The sequence below is a fragment of the Montipora capricornis genome, chromosome 11, assembly GCF_036669925.1.
Source record: "Montipora capricornis isolate CH-2021 chromosome 11, ASM3666992v2, whole genome shotgun sequence".
NCBI classification, from domain to species: Eukaryota; Metazoa; Cnidaria; class Anthozoa; order Scleractinia; family Acroporidae; genus Montipora; species Montipora capricornis.
The window spans coordinates 16,394,208-16,415,767 of record NC_090893.1 but is presented as its reverse complement, the minus strand read 5'-3'; the positions used below and the strand labels follow the sequence as shown (position 1 = coordinate 16,415,767).

At 39.6% G+C, this 21,560-nt stretch overlaps 1 protein-coding gene across 1 annotated transcript in view; it reads right to left on the bottom strand.

The window, feature by feature from the left end:
- LOC138024456 (kinesin-like protein KIF2A) overlaps positions 1-21,560 on the bottom strand; it is a 32,549-nt gene that overhangs the window by 6,201 nt on the left and 4,788 nt on the right. The window contains exons 3-24 of the mRNA XM_068871664.1: positions 21,446-21,550; positions 18,572-18,626; positions 18,350-18,445; positions 17,691-17,757; positions 16,093-16,185; positions 13,642-13,690; positions 13,358-13,412; positions 12,362-12,417; positions 12,170-12,228; positions 11,339-11,386; positions 10,294-10,384; positions 9,892-9,955; positions 9,304-9,395; positions 7,028-7,093; positions 5,365-5,441; positions 4,392-4,466; positions 3,761-3,825; positions 3,589-3,677; positions 2,370-2,435; positions 2,209-2,253; positions 1,331-1,398; positions 444-591 (exon numbers count right to left, since the gene is read on the bottom strand). Of these exons, the coding sequence (XP_068727765.1) occupies positions 444-591; positions 1,331-1,398; positions 2,209-2,253; positions 2,370-2,435; positions 3,589-3,677; positions 3,761-3,825; positions 4,392-4,466; positions 5,365-5,441; positions 7,028-7,093; positions 9,304-9,395; positions 9,892-9,955; positions 10,294-10,384; positions 11,339-11,386; positions 12,170-12,228; positions 12,362-12,417; positions 13,358-13,412; positions 13,642-13,690; positions 16,093-16,185; positions 17,691-17,757; positions 18,350-18,445; positions 18,572-18,626; positions 21,446-21,550 (1,629 nt within the window). The remainder of the gene's footprint in view (positions 1-443; positions 592-1,330; positions 1,399-2,208; positions 2,254-2,369; positions 2,436-3,588; positions 3,678-3,760; positions 3,826-4,391; positions 4,467-5,364; positions 5,442-7,027; positions 7,094-9,303; positions 9,396-9,891; positions 9,956-10,293; positions 10,385-11,338; positions 11,387-12,169; positions 12,229-12,361; positions 12,418-13,357; positions 13,413-13,641; positions 13,691-16,092; positions 16,186-17,690; positions 17,758-18,349; positions 18,446-18,571; positions 18,627-21,445; positions 21,551-21,560) is intronic.

The window sequence follows — 21,560 nt, the reverse complement described above, 5'->3', positions numbered from 1 at the left end:
TATAAAACAAATCAAATGTGGTTCAGCGTTGTCTGTACTCTTATTGACAACGATATTCGTTATCACAGTGGTCAAAAAATTGTGGACTCACGAGGCGCAGCCGAGTTAGTCCACAACAAATTTTAAATTGTTATGGGTCAAGAGTTCTTGCCAAGAGCTATCATTGACTACCACCAACAACCACTTACTATAAACACGTTCCGGCAACCATTTTAAATCAATCCTGAACATAGATACCTAATCTACTTCGGACTGGCTAAGCAGATGGTACGAGATTCTTAAGCCACTCATTACGCGCATTAATGCGACCACCCCCCCTCCCTCCCCCCTAATAATAATAATAATAATAACAACAACAACAACAACAATAATACTAAAACAAAACAACTCCCTCTTTATCGTAATCATTGAAGCAATGGTACGAAAAAAAAAGAAGAACTTACACTGTGGTTGCACAGCAGAGCAAGGTCCACATTATTAATATGTCGACCATCCGACAGGGAAGACACTTGGTCTGGACTGTCATCTTGACCGCCATCTGCCGGAGTCGCTTTTTTCTTCGCGTTACTCTCGGGCCCAAGCTCTTTCACTCTAGGGAGGTAAAGAAAACAAAAAAATTGACTCTTGCGCCAAGTCTGATCACTCAACGTGCTTTTCAAAGTATCCGAAAGAACAAAATGTTTTTGTTCATCAGAGTTTTCGCATACTGCTTTCACTTATTGACACTAAAAGTCTTCAATACACGAAGTTCACAAATGCGTTCAGAGTAGGCTTCTAAGAGCCTGAGTGCTCGAATTTGGAATCGTTTGAATTTGTCTCTTTCTAACGTTATCGCGATTAAAAGCCTCCGTTTTTCTCTGACAACGTCAAAGGACTGTTCACTTAATTTTTTAAATGTTTTTTTTTAGCATCTGTTGTTTGAAGAATAGAACAAACATAGCACAGTTTGAGCAATATTTTAGGGGCTTAAGTCCAACTCCCTTGTCATAACTTAAGTGGTCCTTCTCAAAAATTAAATGGTCTTCTTTCAAAAACTACTTTCGATATTCCCCGTCTTCATCGCCGTTCTCATTTTTTTTCCGAGCGCCGTAAAGATCGTCAGAGTTAAGACAGAAACTTAGGCAATAGCGAAGAAGCCGCAAAATACGTTATATTTTCAGTTCAGTTCTAGTACAGACCAGGCTTTGATTTTCTAAGGCTCCTATGCAAGTGCCCAAGTTTCTGCCTCAAAGTAACAGCGATGACTTTTAGCTTAGAAAAAAAAACCTTTTCATATTTCAGATCAATTATATGATTTTCAATTATTCTCATACAATCAGATTCTGCTTACCTGTCTGCATAACGCAGTGTGTTCAAGGTATGTTCACAGCTGTTCATGCCGGGAGAGATCATGGCGATCTACAACCAGGAATCAATGAAATTATATTAGAAACATGTTTTAGAGCGGTTTTCAATTGAGTGTCGAAAGTAAGTAGCGAATAGCCCACTTTCGATATATTAAAATTCAGTCCTAAACAAAAGGCATCATCTCGAGGCTCAGGGGAATAAACTCATACAAATCCTTATATTTATTCCCCAGAGCCTCGAGATGATGTCTTTTGTTTAGGACTGAATTTTAATATATCGAAATTGGTCTATTGCTGTGGTTTATGATTACTTCACTCAGTGATTGGTTCAAAGTTTTCGCGCCACTTTTTCAACCAATCGGAATTGAAACCGAAACCAATCGTGGCTTGCGCGTGCACATTTTCCCGCGCTTTGTGTCGGCTGCGTGTAATTACTTCGAGTTTTGATTGGTTTACCAGGTTGTCTCCGTCCTTTTTGATTGGCTAAAGTAACTACGTTGGTTTTGGTTTTACGACAGCCGTAGGCCTAAATACGACAACGGCTTCGGCAACAACTTGGAATCATCGCGATACGAATAATTTAAAACCTCTAAGTTACATCTTTAGATAACGTTCTCGGAGCCGTAATCGCCGCTATGGAAAAAAAATATCAAAAACATAATGCTGCAGCTCAATTACCAATAACCACATTTTCGCGCCAGTTGTTGTTGTTTTTTTCCAAAATTGGACACGGTGTTTTCAAAATATCGCCAAAACGATATAATGTGTGTAGATCATCGTGCTAAAATTCGTAGTATATCTCGTTAGACTGAGAACCAAAAATATTGCACGCATGATAGAGAGTCAGATTGCAATATCTTACCATGCAAGTTTTAGAATTTTCGCCGATGAACGAGTCTCGAAGGACCTGTTGGATAAATGTTAAGAAAATGTGAAGATGTAAGCAGCTCATTAAAAAGTAAGCTATCGATACAATTATCACTGGTTTAAAGAAAGGTATGTTTAATCAGTGTAGTTTCTGACCTGTGTGAGTTTACTTGCTCTGAAAGGTAGATGAGCTCCTTTTCTCCCTAAAGCTCTGATGCACTCCTGTAGATACAAAAAGAAAAGGTTGGCTTGAGGTCAAGAAACCCACTTCCTTATAATCGGAGCATTCTCGTCACGCGCCAAAGCCGTGAATCTGTGGTTCAGCAACCGAAAAAAAAAAACGAATAGGCTTTACCTGGTTCCAAACCTAGAAGTCTTCGATCTCTTATATTATTGGGTTTTACTCACGTGATCAACAGCCATGTTTTTCAACGAAGACAAAAGAAGACGTTAACATAATAACAGCTTTCAATTCCCGGAGGATTGGATGGGAGGATTGGATCGGGACACCAACATGGCCGCCATTTCATTGTTTAGGGACACTAACATGGCGGCCGTGACGTCATGTGAAATCCAACAATAGATTGCGGTCAGCCTCAACGGCTCTTACTGGCACACACTGAATGGGGATATCGGTGAGTTCAGCTCAGGTAATGTAGCTTGATTCTAGCATAGCTCATCAAGTGGAGTGCTAGATGTGTGGCTGGGGTAAGGCTGGCATGATCACGACGACGATGATGAGTAAGATTTGATCACTTATAGCAAATATGTTTCCGTCAAGTCTTTTCTTACTTCTGACATTTTTAAAGGAGAACTGAAGGCCAAAATCGGCAATTTTTCCAACATTGTTTTTGGAAAGCCTAACATATTAAATAAAGTTAAGTTTGTGGGGTTATTTCTTCTCGTTTTCTGTTTTTTGCGAGTTAAATTACATTCGAAGTTGGGCTTTTCCCGCTGTTTCTGTCTTTTCAGTGCGGGCTCAAAAACTAAATCAGCACGCTGCTGTGACGTATGATATGGGAAACAAAGATTTCGTAATCAAAAGAAACAAGTGCTGCTGTGGATATTTTCTTTGTTGTTTTGCTGTTTCTTCGCGGACTCAATATTCACGACAAACATCAGTCAAAAACACTGCTTCTATATGGGGCGCTCTTGCATGTCTTCCCCATATCATACGTCATAACCTGCAAAAATGACCGCTGACTCCTCCATTCTGAGCCGCAATGCTGATGGCCCATAATCGGAATAAAGCCATTTTTTTAAATGGAAAAACGACGGATATGTCAGAAAAAAAGTTGAAAACATTATTGTGCATGGTCAGTTCCTCTTTAAATGAAACTTTGACCACAGATATACCAACCACAGTATCACAAACCTTCAGCGCCAACAAACTCTTGTTGATCTCTGCACCCTCAAGACGTGTTACTCTGTCGGCTGTTGACGTATCCGCTCCTCTTTCATTACCTGAGCACAAGAAATAAAAACGTGACTTACATTAAACTTCCTCCTTCTTTTAAGCAAGCATTGCGAAAATTGTTTTTCCTTACCTGCTAAATCTATCAAAGAAAATTTGCCAAAAAGTTGACCTCCTCCACCATCCTTCCTGTAACCTCTGCAAACAGAGGTGAAGATAAAGAACTGTTGTTTAATGTGAAACAAAATATTGTTTTCAATCAGAGCAACTCAGCCAATTTGGGGTTAGTAATTTTTATACTTTCTTACTTGACACGTATGGGAAAAAATGGTGGAATTTTGATGCATGTAGAGTTTTGAGATAGCTGTTGTGAGCATTTCAATTGTAATACGTTTTCGCTCGATGTTTGCCTAAGTCTTTGCTTGGTTTTCTATGTGAACAACGTCACCGTTACGTAGATTCAGGAACCGCGCCTTCAGAAATGAAGAAAACAATAAATTTACGTCGCAAACCTATCATAAGAGTTTAACAGGTGCTCAAACAAAAAACGATGAAAAGTCAGTCAGACAGGTATTGAGAATGAAGATTATCAGTTTAATAAGGAGTGTGATCCTGATCTAACACTAAATTCTCGTGACTATCTAACAAAGAAATCTATGGAACTGGTTAGGAGAATGAAAGTTTCGACCTTGAGAATGAAAGGGCTAGGAAGGTTTGTGGGACGACGCTCTGACGTTTTCTTTTTGTTCACTGACACAACAAACCTCTTTCTCAAGATAATCTGGAAAACAGCGTGAGACCGAGAGGAGTTCTGATTCGCTGACGTTTGCCCAGAGGTCCTGTAGAAATTATGACATATTAGCTAGCTAAATTAAATTATAAAATGAAGTAATTTCATGACACCCAAAATGCCTAAAAAGTAGAATGAAACATTGCAATAACCTCTTGAAACTGTTGAAAAACATAAAAGAAATACAGGAAAAGGAAAGAGAAGCATGGAAGGACACAAAAGGGAAAAGATTGAAACGGATTGCACTAGGATAATCTCGAAAAAGGTCGGCCCGACGTTTTCAAGTTTAAGAAAAATCGCCTGGACAAAGGTCTTTTCTGCTCTAAATCATCTTGTTTGTGATTTAACGAGAATTATATCAATAAAGGAATTCCACATTACCCTTTTCGAGTTTTAAACTCGTGATTAAAGGGAAACTGTCACGAGAAGCGCATGCGCTAGCGTCTTGTGAAAACTTGAAAAGTGTTAGGTTAACTTTTTTCAAGTTGAATCGGCAAATTCAAAATGTTGTCCACTGGGGAGGGCCATGGTGGACAAAGGAGAAACTCCGGCGAATATTCGTGACTCACGCGTGAATCCATGATGGCGACTAGAATTTTCCGTGGGCTCGAGAGCAAACAAATTCGAGCATGCGCTGCTCATGACAATGCCTTTTTACCTAAAGATTTCCCCTAAACACCCTAAACTAATGTGACACAGTCCCTTTGAGCGTCAAACAAACCAATAACCACCACAGACATAACTTTGGCTAATCATAACAGACTATCAAATAAGCCAATCATAAGACAAAGTCGACCCATGGGGCCGACGAAAAGTGCGGAATAAAACGTACAAGCAAAATTACATTTGATTTCGCTTTTGGCTCAGATTGGCTGACCATGTCATCAAAACTCAGCCGATTTACAAACCTAGGAAAATGCAACTTTTTACTAAAGGAAGCTGTTTACCTGAGTTTGTTTCCGAGCTCAATGAGCTTCAGTGTATCTTGTACGGAATTTACTACTTTTTCTTCAAGATCACAAACCTGTTAACGACGTTTTAAAAAGAAAACAAAACAAAACTTACGTAACGACGACGTTAAAACCAACGTAAGCTTTACTTTAAAAAAAGCATGCGACGCATATTCCAAAAAGATCTTTACGATTATTTTAACCTCTTCAGTGTGGGCAGCGTGGATGAAAGAGAATAGCCCATTTCCGAGTTGCTGCATGCCTCAGTTTCAAAGCGAGTCCTGGTGCAAAACCATTCAAATGGAAATGAGTTGCGTATTCTTATGCAAATCAAACTCATTTCCCTTACAATAGTTGAGCACCAAGACTCACTTCGAAACCGAGACAAACGGCAACTCGGAAATGTCCATTGCTGAGAAATTCAGATGTCTGTGCTCACTTTCTGCAAAACCCCTAGAACTGGAACTTTTCAAGTTGTTGTTTTTGCACAGCTTGCCGCACGTGCAGCACGGGGGCTTACGACAACGACAACGACACAAAACAATATCATTGGTTAAAAAAAGAAAACAGAATCGTGTTGCACGTGCGCACGCCTTTTAACACCAATATTCAGCCAGTAAAATCCATAGCGACGCGAAAATCACCAAATTTGAGGTCTGACCCCAACAACATGAGCACCCAAATGTGAACCTTTCATTTCCTATTTTCAATCTGAAACCGCTCGTACGTACCCAATTTATTTTTAGGACACTTCATCTGTATTGTGCGACATAAAAGAAAATAAATAATCGCGAAAGACTAAACGATAGTGCTAAGTTATATTTTGAGGTGACGTTTTCGTCGACATGCGATTTCCCGCAAAGTCTTCCGAAGTTGAAGAAAAGGCCCTTTTAACCGGTTTCAACATTTGCTTCAACATGCATTCAACACTTTGTTGAACCAAATGTTCCGTGCGTTTGAACAGGTCACCCAACATTGTCGAACGCGTAAAAAATGTTCAAAGCTTGTTCAAAGCGTGTTGAATCAAGTTTAAATCGGTTTGAACTTTCATTCAACATCGATTGAACTTTTCCTTTGTTCTCGCAAATGTTGAATGCTGTTGAAGCTGTGTTGAAAGATCTAATGGATATACCCACCACGAATCCCGTAGGTTAAACTCTCATCTTACAGATTAAGTCTAGGTTCCCATTTCAGTGATTAGGTCCAAATTTTCGTTTATCTTATTGCTATAGCAATATTTAGGTCTAGAAACTGATTGACAATGGTTATTTTTTGAGAGTTAGGGTTGGTGTGTATATCCATGAGATCCTTTCCGTGTGAACACTCTGTTCAACAATTGTAGAACACACGCATGCTCACATCAGGCCGCAAAAGTCAATATGGCTTAGTTTACCTGGACGAGACAGACTGCTTTCTAGTTCTTAGTTCCTCGCAATTTCGCTTAAGTGTTCCTCTTTTTTTTTTTTTTTGTTGGCGCAATGTTGGAACCTTTTGAGCGGCCTCTGCACAACTTTGTTTTTGCAGCCAACCTTTGCCCAACATCCGTTCAACGTTCAACTTTTGTTGACCGAATATTGGGCAAATGTTGAAACAGTTTAAACGGGCCTTAACGGAGCCAACAGATGCGCAGTATTGGCGCAATACTGATGATATTTCTTACCTGAACTTGTTGGTTACCGTCCTCCAAGACTCTTAATCGCTTCCGTTTGTTGAGCAAGTCAAAGACCTTAACGTCACAAATGGATAAAATTAGTGTCAATACTTTGTAAATAAGAAGCTTTCCACTATCGGGATGATAATTGGGAAATCAGGAACCCATGACCCGGAACCGACAACTCTACTGTGTTCGTGTAACGGCGTTTTCACAGACAGATTTATTTTTAGATTGAATTTCCCGCGAATGAGACTCCCACAGGAGCCCGACGACCAATTACAAGAAATTAAGGTGAAGTCATAGGGTCACCGAGCCGGAACTGCCTTTGTTTTTTGAAATAATTCGCGTGAAGGGCTAGTCTAAAAATAAACCTACTTGTGAAACGCCGTGTCACAGACGCTGTATGGAAGTTGCACGCTCCAGATGGGCTCCTGAGAAATTCAATATTACGTTTAAAGTGGTACTATGACAAAAAAAAAAATCACTTCCTTTTTTCCTTCAGATTTTTAAAGCCTGTTTCCTTAACACCAGCCTTAAAAAATTTTGTGCTTTGATTTTATCCAAAGGCTGTTTGCTAGTCTTGAATTTCATGGTCTGCCATTACTTACGTTCAAAACTGACCGATTGGAGCTCAGAGGGTTGGATCCTGGGAAACGTGACGTCAAAGGCTCACCAGCTTCAAATTTCAGCGTGTGAATGCAGCTTATTATATATATGCAAAACGCGAGTTTAAAAGTCTGAAAGCCCAAAACTCCCGTGCTACATATTAATTCTGAGGCGTAAACACGCATTGCATTCTTAAACTAGTGAGCCTTTAATGTAATTTTCTTCTCCATCCAGCCGTCTCATGCATGATCTTAAAGTTAGTAATGGCGGACCATTAAATGGGAAAATTTCAGTTAAAATAAACAGGTGTCTTTCTTAAATCAAGGGTAAAACTTTGGTCGCTTCCAGGTGATCTTGTTACGTAATTCGGAGGACTGGGGAGAAGAATTTTAACGCCGTATCCCACAACCGCGCGCGGCGTTAGGTGTTGTTTTCAAACTCCCTGCAGTATTGCCATCGCCAAAACGTGTCTACCACATTTCCTGTTATTGAATGAACATTCAAGTAGACCCGACGAGATCTAACCTCGCATCTGCCACGTTGAATTCGAAAATGAGGTCGCGCGCGGTTGTGGGATACGGCGTTAAAATTTTTCTCCCCAGTCCTCCGAGTTACGTCATCAGATCACCTGGTTAGTGTTTATTTAACATCGTTTTGAAATCCAAAGAAAAACAAGAATTGATTTTTTGATCACAGGGGCACTTTAAGGTTTACTGCAAATATTAGATTTGGCCAAAAATGAAAGAAACTTGCTTGTTTTTTGAGCGTTATCTACATATATCGAACAAGTTGACAGAAGTGGGAAAAAACGTTAGAATACGGAGAATTTTGCGGTACGCAAAAGAGCAGAACTCTAAGATGTCATTCCATGTCCACGAAAACAATCACTTTTAAGTACACGCCTTCGCTAGAAAATTCGCACTTTTAATTCTCGCCGTAACGCAAACTAAGTTCGTTCATTCATAGTTAATACATGGAGATGGTTATGAAACTCGACATGTTTCTTTATTCACTGCTTTGATTACAAACCACACATTTTTTTCTAAAAAAACAGCCAATCAGAATTATCGATTGAACTCGCTTGCGAACCGAGGGCCAAAGATTGTGCAATGTCACGGTCAAGTTAATATGAAGTTTTCATGGTTTCATGATCAGTCCACTTATATGAACTATGATTAATTGTAAGACCCAGAGTTTTAATGAGGGTCTCCTAGGGGAACACACTTGGCCCGGAGATGAAATCGTCTTCCACCAATTCGTCCCACGTTAAGCCCACGTGTAACTGTCCCACCCCCTCCCACCGAGGAAAAACGGGAGGGAGGGTGGGTACGGCTACTCATTGGCTATCCTGGCTTCGATGTCCGCATACGATACCATATCTCTGTTAAGTTTTTTGGTTCTCTTCTCTGTTCAGAGGTTTTTCTCGGGTTACTCCGGTTTTCCCCTCTCCTCCAAAACCAGTTTTTCATTTTATTCGATTTGATGTCCTGTCTCCTCAATCAGGAGAACACTTCTGATCGGCTATATTAAGCGTGACACGCTAACATCGTGATTACATCTGAGCGACTACTGCGACTCTGCGCTGCATCAAGCTGCTGCTTGTTTTCGCTTGTCATGCAATTTCCACCAATGAACAACAGCGTGACCAATGAGACTCTGAGCGCACAACAGCTTACCTTGCTGCCATAAATCTCAAAATAACTGGCAGATATAACGAGATCCTTGTTCTTGTGCTTGGGTGATCTGATCAGTTTGAAGACGTCTTGAGCTGCGAAGACAAACAAAAACAACAAAAAGAGCTGGATACTGCGCAATTAGAACTAGGAAGAAATAATATACATCTTTTTTCCCCAAGGGATAAGGGAGGTCAAGCTCGCTTTGCGCTGCCACGGGAAAGGAGGGGAAAAGCATTTATTCTAAACGCGAGAATCATTCATGTATTGGACGTCGTCCAAGTGTCTTCACTTATCGGGTGTGGATGACAATCTTAGCGCACACCTGTCTATTGCCTGCAAATTTCGCCTGTGATGAGCGAAACAAACATACACAGACTTCCTCGTGTAGTCAATTAGCGTCTTTTGTCTTGAGAAAAGTTCTTAATGGTCAAAGCGCCCCCGTTTATTGCTTGTGCGTATGACTGCGTCGCGCCAGTGTAAACAATCCCTCGGGAAATTTAAGTACAAAATCAAGAAGTAAGATTCGGAATTTCAAGACAAGTGACAAAATTTTCAAAAAGAAAAGTTAATTTATCTGTTTCAACTCACCTGACAGTGCATAAATTCCTTTGGTGCAGTCCTGTTGCTTGCCAGAAAAGGTTCCACCCATGGTCTATAAAATATGATAAGCAACGCTTGAGAAACACATCACCTTCGCGATTGTACTAAAAGAGGTGTTACATGTTAACACAGGTGAATTAAATGATGTGTACTTATTGACTGGCTGGGAGGACCAGACGAGAAAATATCTGGCCCCAAGTAAGACCTCTTTCATGACTGAGGGTCAAATATTTTCCTGTCCAGCCCGCCGTAAACTCAGTCAATAAGCATTTTATCACACGGGTTTTCACAAGATCGTAACGCTGTACTCATCTGATTACGACTTCAACTTCGTCGCTAGTAAACCCAAGTTTAACGGAAATCGTCCCTTCTCCACTACAAGTAACTCACATGAGTCTTCCCACTTCCTGTCTGTCCGTAAGCAAAACAGGTTGCCATTCCTTGGTTAAAAATGGTTTCAACAAGAGGCTTAGCTGTATATCTACCAAGTAAAGAACATGGAAAGACATAAGCATTGGTCTCATCTCATTTTATCTCATCTCTTATTATTATTTTCCCTCGGGTTTTTAAGAGTAGATTGATGTAGCTAGTATCTCCGAGCATTTACCACCCCCCTCCCCCACCCCCCAAACATGATACACCATAGCAGACAGACCACAACACCGGGAACTCCCTGACCTACTTTTTTTCGAAAAGAGGGTGGGTTCTTTTACGTCTCACAGGGTTTTGAACCTTGAAGGGTTATGAGTTGGGGCCTAAGGTTTATCGTCCTTATCCGAGAAGACTAGAGAGTCTACTCATTTACAAAGACAGCACTTTCTCCTCAGTTCCTGAGTGTTGGTCCGGCCGGGTTCCAACTCACGGGCTCCCGCATGGCAGCCCGGTGTGTGGTGCCTCCGTTTAGTCGCTTTAGTCACGCAAGCGAGGCGAAGAGCGGGGAGAATGGGGAGAGTGTGAGCCTCGTTCTCACCCCATTCTCTCGTCGGCTTCTCGAGGGGTCATGTTGCAGGGACACTTGTTGCAGCGACAAAAAACTTGTGTAATGCACATTGAGGTGACATGTAGCAGGGAAGTGTAGCAGGGACAAAATCACAACGCGTGCACACACATGAAAATGTTGCGGGTACATGTCCCAGGGATATGTTGCAGCGACATGTCCCCTCGTGTGAACTGATCCATTCGTAACTGTGCAACACCAATTTGGGGGTTCTTTTGTTCCGTGTGATTTTGTCCCTGCTACATGGCTCCGCTACACGATCCTAATGCATGTGTCCTGCCCACCTTTAAGAACTGCTGACGGTACACAAATTTCACCTGGGAGGTTTTGTTTAGTCTCGATTTTCGATTTAGAAGTTCATAGAAACGACCGGAAGTAAAACATAACTCAGATCATAAGCAACTCGACTGGAAGTCTCATATTTTTCTGTTGTCTCACCTGTAGACCAATTCATTACTCGCACTTTCATCAAAGGCATAATCAAACCTAAAGAAAGGGAGCGAACACAACAATTGAGAAAGTCTAATAACAGAATGAAAATCTCGGGAGAATGACTTGTTTCCAAAGGAAATTATCACAAAAAAAAAATCGCTTCAACACAACTCTGTCAAGTCTGAAATAAAAAGATGAGCAAATTATATGTTTGTGAAAAATTTGTGTTTCCGTAGCCGAAGCCGGCGACGAGAACGTCACAAATTTGCATATTTAGTGGGAAAACATAAGAGCTTTGCACGCCCTGCGCGTGCGTTTTTCACTTTTGTCCATTTCTTTGCCGTCGTTAGCAACGTGAAATAACCAAATTTGAGGTGTTATGAAGAAACTCAGCTCTTGAGGATAAATTTTATTTTTCTCCCCTAAATTATGTGCCGTTCAGTCCAGTCTCATTTTTGAGGAAGTACCACACCCTTGTCATATTAAAAGTCACGAAGCGATAGCGATTAAAATAATGCGAATTTGTATTTTGAGATGACGTTCTCGTTGTCGTTGCTTATGCTCCCTAACAGGCAGAGAAATGGACAAAAGTGAAAAACGCACGTGCAGGGCGTGAAAAGCTATTGTGTTTGCCCACTAAATATGCAATTTTGTGACGTTCTTGTTGCCGAGCACGCTACGGACGGCAACTGGAAATGAGCGTCTGGTATGCGGAAAGCTCACTTCCGGTGTCCGCCTGTGGATCAAATGATCACTTCCGGTGTCCGCCTGTGGATCAAATATATCACTGGATCACTTCCGACCAAAACATGACTAAGACAACACAAGTTAACTCACCAAAATTTATGATTTTCCAGATACTTTGTGAGGTCAACCTTTTGTTTTGGTTCATGGACCTAAAAGGTGGAGATACCGTAAATCATCTATTCAGGGCACTTTCTAGCGACTTTCAAGCCTTTATTTGCTTTCTGCCCAGTGCTTGCTCTGAAACCAATGCAATCATTGTTCCAAAAACCTGACGAGACTTACCACACAGTAGTCACCGCTTGGTACAATTATAACATCAACTTCCTTTTTATTCAGTTCTGCAAAAAAAAAACCGTAAAAGTGAACGAAAATTGAGAAAAGGTTATCCCAGAGCTGACCTTGACTCTTTAATTTTAAGTGTGTTTTTGTATAAAAATGTCCAATAACGACCCTGACAAGTCCTAACTTAAGCTTTATGCTTGGGAAATCGTCATTAAGCTTTCCAAGTTCACCGATCCCAGAAATATCAATTTAGGAAAAGAAGCATAAAGACACTTTTAAGAATGACACAAACATAAATTGATTCACGACTCGTCTTTCTACCAACTGCATCACACACTTCAACCATTAATCATATCAATAAATAAACCATTACCATATCATTCTTATTCAATGATTAAGGTAGGATCTTCAATACTTCAGAACCCCTTAAATAAAATGTTTCGATGTTTAAGAATCTTCAAAGTCATAAATAATTATTGCATGTTCACATGCAAGAAAAATAAAACTAGTTGATTATTGACATGGGCAAACAACTACTCATGATTCTATAATAGGTTCACTTTGTAGTTCAAATAGTTTGCGTGTAACTTAACTTATTTTCTTCAGTCTACAAACGATCGATTTTATTCACAAGAAACAAGATTTTACGCTGCTCATGGAGAGAATCTGTAAGCTGGCATATTTTCAATTGATGCATGTCGCAGGACCACAAGGACCACGTGGCTCATTTTCAACTTGATTTGCGATGTACTAGTAACTACTGACAGTTTCTCAGATGATTAAAGACTCTATGAGAAGAATGCCTTCCAGTTTTTACTTGTATGAATTCTCAGGCTGTGATATGCTATATAATATTGGCTTAACTCTCTAATGAACCTTAATGTCAGTACTTCCTTTCATGTGAAATTGCTCCTCACTAAACATTTCTTTTTATTTTTCCACTGTAAGTGAATTTACAATGATCTTATTTATGTATTTTTCTGATCTGGTTACTACCTTTTTTAGACATCGGCCTTTTACGGACGCAGACACAAATCTGATGATCTACAACCTATTAAAAAAAAAGGCAATAATATTTTATCATCACCACGAGATATTATTGTTTGTATTGTGCTTGTTTAAATATTTTAAAAAAACCGTGCATTTTCTTTATATAAAGCCTTTTCAATTTGCACATAACGCATTGCAGCTGCATGATTACTTAATTATGTTAATTTACATGAATTACAAGTAATTACATCATGTTAATTTATATTAACTAAGTATGCTAATTTACTTACTGGGTCTGACATTGTCAATCCGTTAATTTCCAAGTCTGCTTGGTATTCCCTTTGGAAAAAAAGTGACTACCGCTATATTACAAAGAACAACTTTTTATTTGCACTGTAAGTATTCATGGTCTTATTTCTTCATTTATTTAAGTTTGGAAGATAAGGATAACAATGAACACGAGATTACGTGATCCTATTTATCAGGACAATTTAAGAAATGTCTCTTAGAGACACGTGAAAAATTCAGGCAGCTGGAATGGTATTCAAACCTATGACCTCTGCAATGCCGGTTCAATGCAATGCTGGTGCAATGCTCTAACAAATTCTTGGATTTTACATGACGTCACGGCCGCCATGTTGGTGTCCCCAAACAATGAAATGGCGGCCATGTTGGTGTCCCGATCCAATCCTCCGGGAATTGAAAGCTATTATTATGCTAACGTCTTCTGGCTGTTGATCACGTGAGCGAAACCCAAGAATAAGCTATGAAGCCCGACACCCAGTTGGGAGAAGGCCTATCTATTGGGTCTAGTTCATGTGTTCCGACCCATGAAAGGACTCAGGTGGTTATAAGAGAAAATTGCTTAAATTGTCTGTGTAAAGGTACCAACGATGCTAATTACTAAGACAAAAGTTGGGGATAACAAAGAAACGAAATTACGTGAATGAAATCTGGGACAGCTTTTAATAATGCTCATTGTTTTAAAACCGTGGCCATCAGATCTCTTTAATTTGATTTAACTTACAAAAGAATATTATTGTCAAAACAGTACATCCAAGGAAACTAAATGGTTATCTAGAAGCAACATGTGGCAAGTGCAAATAATCAGGGCTTCTGAGAGGGTCATGAAGAGGTAAAATGCGAGTTGGGATTGACTTACTTTGTCGTTGGGAAAACGACATTTGAGCACTGGGAACTGGGGTTTTGTTACTGGGAATGGGAGATGAAGAGTCCTTGGTGCGAGTGGGATTTGCATTATCAGAGTTTATCAGGACAAAATAATCAGGGCTTCCCACCCTGGTCAGAGTTTTTCTCTGTCCTTGTGTGGGCCCATTTCCATCAGTAGGGCTAACGCTCACATGGTTCATATGGGGTAGAAACTTAGCACTTGACATTACACTCTAATCAGTTAAGTCTGTTCAAATATAAGTGCTACACGGCCAACGTTTGTAAAAACGTAACCCTTCCTTGTACTTTTATCAGGTATTAGTTCTTCTAAAAATTCCTGATATCAAATATTTCATGCGGTCTTCTTGCGTTCCTGGCCACTGCCATGTGAGAGTTAAGACCTTCCTGATGCTAACAGACTCGTTTTTAAACCTCAAAGCTGCCTACCTACAACATCCCTACCTCACGTACGGCTTCACTGGCACGAATTGGTTTCCCTAAATCTACTGCAACCAATGCAATCACTCGAAAAGAAGAAACACCGATGAGGTATTGGGCAAGGCGGCATGGTAAATGTGTCAGGCACAGAAACTGAAACGTCCTTGCCAGGTGACAGCAGGCCTCTTTCGGCGGACACTCCCATGCAGCTAAGAATTATATCTTGCCCTGACTTTTTTGCCTCCGTTCTCCAGTAATCTCATGTTTCGTTTTGAGACTTATCACTAACTGCTTCGTACAACGCAACGATGCTCCAAAATTATATTTTCCCTATCACAACTCCGGTTCATGACCCTCTGCTGATAGGTCGCGGAAGAAAAAGTCAAATTTCGCGGGATTTCAGAGATGAATTCGCAGAAATTTCGCGGGAATTTTCGGGGCAAATTTCCCTGGAAAGCGATCGGTTTTGCGTCGATTTGGAGAACTTTTCTAATGAAAGAAAAAATGTCAACTTTGCCCTTTTTTTCGAAATGATGAACGTTAACAGCAACAGAAACACCGACTACTTATAATTGTTGCCTCGAGGTTCTTTTTAACAGAGATCATCACTTGCACTTTCATCAACAATGCGCTTGAGAACTGCGCAAAAGCGCTTTTTACATCGCAGCCACTGTCCAGTTTTTCGCAACATTAATTTATTCTAGGAATGTCTGGTAGTTTTGGGATGTTACTCGTTGCAGTCACGAAGTTTGATAAATTTGCAAGTTTACGGCACGCAAACAGCTCCAACAGCCAAATAATTCGGAAATATGTTGTACCGGCTTGTATTTGGTAAGATTTCTAGCAAATTTAGCGGTATTTCGCGTGTTTTGTTTCTTTTTTTTTTCAATTTCGCGGAATTTCGTGGATTTACCTGAACTTCGCAACTCCGCGACAGCGCTTAATATCAGAAGCCCCGAATAACGGCGCCCCCAGATAGTCATAGGCTCTTAACACCATAGATTATGAACAAAGCAGGTCTGTAGTACTCCGGCTTTGAGACACATGCACTCAGAGATCAAAAAGGGAGTATGTTAGATCTAAAAAGTATATTAATGAAGTTTATCAACATGTTGTGGGCTCTATTAATTCACCTTATCATCTGCAAAAACTCCCAGCTCGGGTTGCCAGGATCCACTTCTTGTTGAAGTCGTTGTTTCATCTCCCTCTGTTCTTGCTGTTGAGCTCTGTGGAAAATGAAATGGTTAATTTACACAATCTTGAAATCACTTTCTCTTCCACGGGTCAAAATTTTTGCAAAGCCTCAGTATACTTAGGTTCCCCTTTGAAGGTTGCAGTAACAAGTAGCGCAGTCTTAGTCAACAGTCTTGGGACTCTTTTACATAGTCTCTCGCATAGCCCCAGTTAAATTTAGTTAAACACTCATTTAACTAAGTTATAACCAACGAGCGTAGCGGTCATCGGTTTAACGATCATCATCTTAACATTCAGTGTTTTCGCGGTCATGGTTCATAGAAGTCATCGTTTCTCTTGGACGGTCTTCAGTCAAGCTGTCAGCGGTCAGACTCATAAGTGCAGGCTCACGTGGATCGCAGTGGTTGTTTTCAGCCAGATTTTCATGATACTAAGAGTTTTTCTCAGGCGTTTGGAGCGGTTTTCATTGTTAGCTTTTTAGCTTTCCCCCACCCACCCTACCCTCTATTTTTCCTTCCACTGAGTTCATCAGAGTGTGACAGGTGCCTAGAATGGGGGCTCATGGCTGGGTCGGGGGACTCGTCAGCCATGGGGGTGGTATTCTATCTAGGGGCTGGATGGCCACTGTGGAAGGTCCCCTCCTATTTTAGCTGGTTAATTATTGATTTGTTTGTCCTAGTTGCTGTAGAATGTAAATGTCTTCTCAACAAAGATCTTGGTATTGTAAGAACCATCCTGGGTCATTACGTACATGTGCAAGTTCACAACATGGACATTTTCAAATACCTGGGTTCCAGGGGAAAGATCTTAATTATTCTCCCACAACTTGCTGCTATAACAATATCGGTTTTTTTTTAGAATGCAGCAGATCACCCAGTATTAAGGTCAACATTGAATTGGGGGATTGAAATGTCAAGATTTCAAGATTCAAGATTTCCACACCGCATAAAACATTGACAAAATGTCAATAGCTTAAAAATAATATACATTGTAATTATAATTATTATTGTTATATTTTAGCAAGTTGTCCCAGGAACTGTTGAGACACCCTGCAAGCAGAGCCTCGCTAAAATTCACCAGAGGGAGGGCAAGAGAGTCTCTGCAGTAATTGTGTAGAGTCTTTTAAGTCACTGCAGCCCAATTAAGTTTCTGGGGTAGTCACTCTGGTCAAACCAGTTTAGGCAGCACACACATCATATTTTTGACAAGATGAAGGTAAAAATCGAGCCTTCAGTACGAAAATCATTGGCATCAGCTAGGAGTGCGCTTGAGAATTGGCCTGGGTTTGAAACTGTCCCTAGCAACTGTTGCAGTTTGCGTATACTCAATAAAGACTTAACACGATTTCTACAGAGTTCTTTCCTTCTTGTCAAGTTAAGATTAGGGCTCTGCTGTCAGCGGTGCTGTCGAGAAGGATTTGCATAAAATAAAAATAAATTCGCTTGCATTGGGTAACATCAACAAGTCAGACAGAACAGAAACAATAATGAATTTTTTTAGCTAAAGATGTTGCTTAAAATCGGGGCTGATTAAGTACCTTCTTTCCTCCCTGTTCTTTTTCAATCTCTCAATCTCTTTAACACAGTTGGAGCGTCTTCTGTTCACTAAAGGGAATGAAATAAGAAAGACAAATAATTAACACAAACAACTGTAGTTGTTGCTCTTGAAGGTGACGTATTGTTGTCCATCCTTTATTCTCGACGAAGACCATATATGTATATAGTCAATTTATTCAAGTCTCAAGGTTATTTAGCCGAGCACAAGATGAAGTGTTCTTACATGTATGTTGGGGAGACTACAAATTAACTGAAATCAGACATTTTAGGTGAATAAGTGTGGTGTGTCCAGCTGTGGCTGAACACTCATCAATAACAAAATGGACAGAGCTCCTGCCAATTTACTCTTCTACCTGAGATGTTAGGGACAGTCTTGGATTGACAATATTATTGCTATAAGTGATTTCATTTCAGATCTATGTAATGAAAAGATTTTACTCTATTATTTTGGCAAGTGTAAAAGTCAATAATAATAATAATAATAATAATAATAATAATAATAATATTATTATTATTATTATTATTATTATTATTATTATTATTGTTGTTACTGTTTCAATATAAGAGCTGATTTTGTAAAGAAAAGTCAGGGATATCTAGTATGTGTCTGACAACTCACAATGTGTAACAAGAAACTGACCTGCATTTGAGATTTCTTTCTGTGGAATTTCTATCTGTGAAACCGCATGATCATCTTCATTAGCAAGATTAAGAGCCATGGGACGCTCAACTTTGGCTGAAAACAAATCAGTCAATCAATCAATTAATTAAAGCAAGCAAAGTATTGACACACCAGCCATCAATCAAGCAATTAACCAACATGTCAATCAGTCAAGCAATCAATCATTTCAAATTTTAATACCTGATGGTGTGTGGGCTTTCGGTGATGGGAATCCATGGTTATCATTTCTTGTATTCTAAGAAAAGAAGTAAACATTAATTAACAACTATTAGTAATCAAGTATTCAGTAAAGAGTACCTAATAGTTATTTTAATAATACATGAGAGGACAAACATTAACCCATTCATTCCTCAGGCACACTTCATGTAGGCTGTCCCCAGTTGTAACGAGTAAAATCCTCTGGAGTTAGACAAAGCAATTACCTCTTACTAACCGAGATCGAGGTCCGTACTGTAACTTAAGGACCAAGTTTTTTCCAATTGATTTATGGCCCAAGCGCGAAGTGCACGGGCCATAAATCAACAGGAATAAAACGAGGATTGGCCATTCCGTAACTTACAGCATGGAGCAAGAAAACAATTATATCTCTGAGCTTAATCCGGCACGCGGGCAAGGAAACTATTCGAAGTCAAGCAGAAGGTTCAACTGCCATAAAGATTGCTGTGTCAAAATCCGAACAACTTAATCATCTTGGCTGTTTGAAATAGTTGTTTGCAATATTCAAACAGTTTCACAAGTTTATGTAACAGAAAGGACATGAAAAACTCAAACCAAAATCAATTTCCTCTGGATTTCCATCATACATGTATTTACCGCAATTTTATCCTTAGTAACTCAAACCCCATGATAACTCAAACACCTTGCTAACTCAAAGCAATTTCCGTTTCCTTTCTGGTCATTGTCTATACATTTTTACCCTGGATAACAACGCACTTGAGCTACTAGGGCTACCGGTAACAGGGTTGGAGTTTAACCCAGTTTCTGAAGCACAACACCAATCAGAGTATAATTGCTATAACTGCCCCCTTGGTCAGCATGCGAGATCATTGCAAAGTAACCAACAACTTGTATGTGGTGGAGAGAAACAATGAGGAGTTTATTTACAACTATCTTTCAAATGACAGGTCACCACTGCTTATGTTTAGTGTCGTTTCCCATGGTCCAATGCCTGAGAGGAGGCACTGACAGGGTTGTCATGGTTACCCATCGCACTTCAATATAGGATCTGGCTACATTGTACACCAACTTAATCAGGCACCTTCCCATATGACAAGTTTAAATATGACCAGCAGGGTTTTCAACAAGGGTAGGAGCTGGTGAAATTCCTTGGCTATTTCACTTGAATTTGCCACCTAGTTTAATTAAACATGAATAACATGAGAACATGCCCCAAAAACATGAACCTTGGAACAGCCAAGCTTTGTTGGTGAAAAAAGGGGTAGGTACAAAACACAGGTCACAGGTCACAGGTCACTCTTTTACCAATACAGAAACAAGCTTACATGTACCTGTTTAATACCAATGCTAAAATCAGGCCTAAAAACGTTTGTTTTAATAGGCCTAATTAACATTAGCTATAAAAAAGGTCTAGGGTACTTTCTGTATTGGTATAACAATGACCTGTGACCTGTGTTTTGTACCTGCCATGAAAAAAAGTCAGATTTGCCAGACACCTCTGGAAGAGTGGCGTTTCTAAAACGAGGGGAAGGGTAAGACCAAGGATCAGGGTAAGGGTAAGGATACGAATACAAAACATGCATAAAAGCTAACCTTAGGCCTAATTAGGCCTAAACAAAAGTTTAAGGTTAGCTTTTATGCATTTTTAGGATACTTTCTGTAGTTGTATCCTTACCCTTACCCTGACCCTTGGTCTTACCCTTTCCCTCGTTTTAGAAACGCCGCTGGAAGAGTGCGCCTTCATCGCTTGTTGCACTTTCACTCAGCCTCTTTCATAAAATAATTTCTTCTGACCACCTAATCACACTCTAATTCGAAAACCCTGGGACAGGACTGTTGCTAAGAGATAGATGCTGACAAAAGTGGACCCATTGAAAGAGACCTGGCCATTTCATTGCCAAAACAAGTCTAAGGAGTATAATTTAGTTTACTATTATTATTATTAAATAATAACATGCAGGGCTGAAATTGCGACCAATACATTCGCATTTGCGACTGAGTTTTTTCCCTTTGCGACCAAAATATCTGGAGAAGTCGCAAATTTGCGACTTGTTTTCATCTTCACTCTTTCAAAAAAAAAGGGCTAGCAGTTGCCACGTTGCTGCTCTTTTTACTAAAATAAATGAAGGAATGACAAAATCATTCTCTCCTTGAGTTTTCTTTCAATATGAAGATAGCGTAATTGTAGCGTTATTTCCCTACGATGTTACAATCACAACTCCATTCCTTAGATATCATTCGCCATTTTCAGCGGTTGCTTTCAACACAAGTATTGTGGGCTCAATGCAGCGTGACGATTTGCGAAAGTGCGACTACATTTTCGTATCTTGTCGCAAAATTGTGGAGAAAGCAGAACTTAGCAAGTGATCTTGGTATCCAAAAAGAAAATTGGGGGTAATCACGCATTTTTCAGAGATAATTGAGCTTCAAAGTTGGAAAAGAACGCCATACATTGCTTTGTATTTTAAAAATTTTCACAAATATTGTTGATTAATTATTATCTTCGAAAAATGCGTGGTTATATACCCCCAATTTTCTTTTTGGATTTCAATAACACTTGTTAAGATCTGCTTTTCCCGCATATTCAGTAAACGGCGTAAAAACACCTTTGAATTAGTAGGGACTGTCCTTAATTCGATTTGATTTGAGTTAATTTTGTTAGTGTCCTCAATTACGGTAGTGCTCTTGTGCTAAATCCATTGACACTTAAATAAAGCTGTTATTATTATTATTATTATTATTATTATTATTATTATTATTATTATTATTATTATTATTATTATTATTATTATTATTGGCATATAGCCCTTCATGAAAACACTGGCCAGGCTTTTATCAATGTTTGGAAGTTAATAATAAAATACATTATTTTAGTACCTTATTGCTTGGTGTTGTGGAGACTCTCTTGTTTGAGGGTGTGGATTTTTGCTTCGGTTGAACAACAAGCATTGGATTCAATGCAAAGATTTGGTCAACTTCAATCTAAAACAAA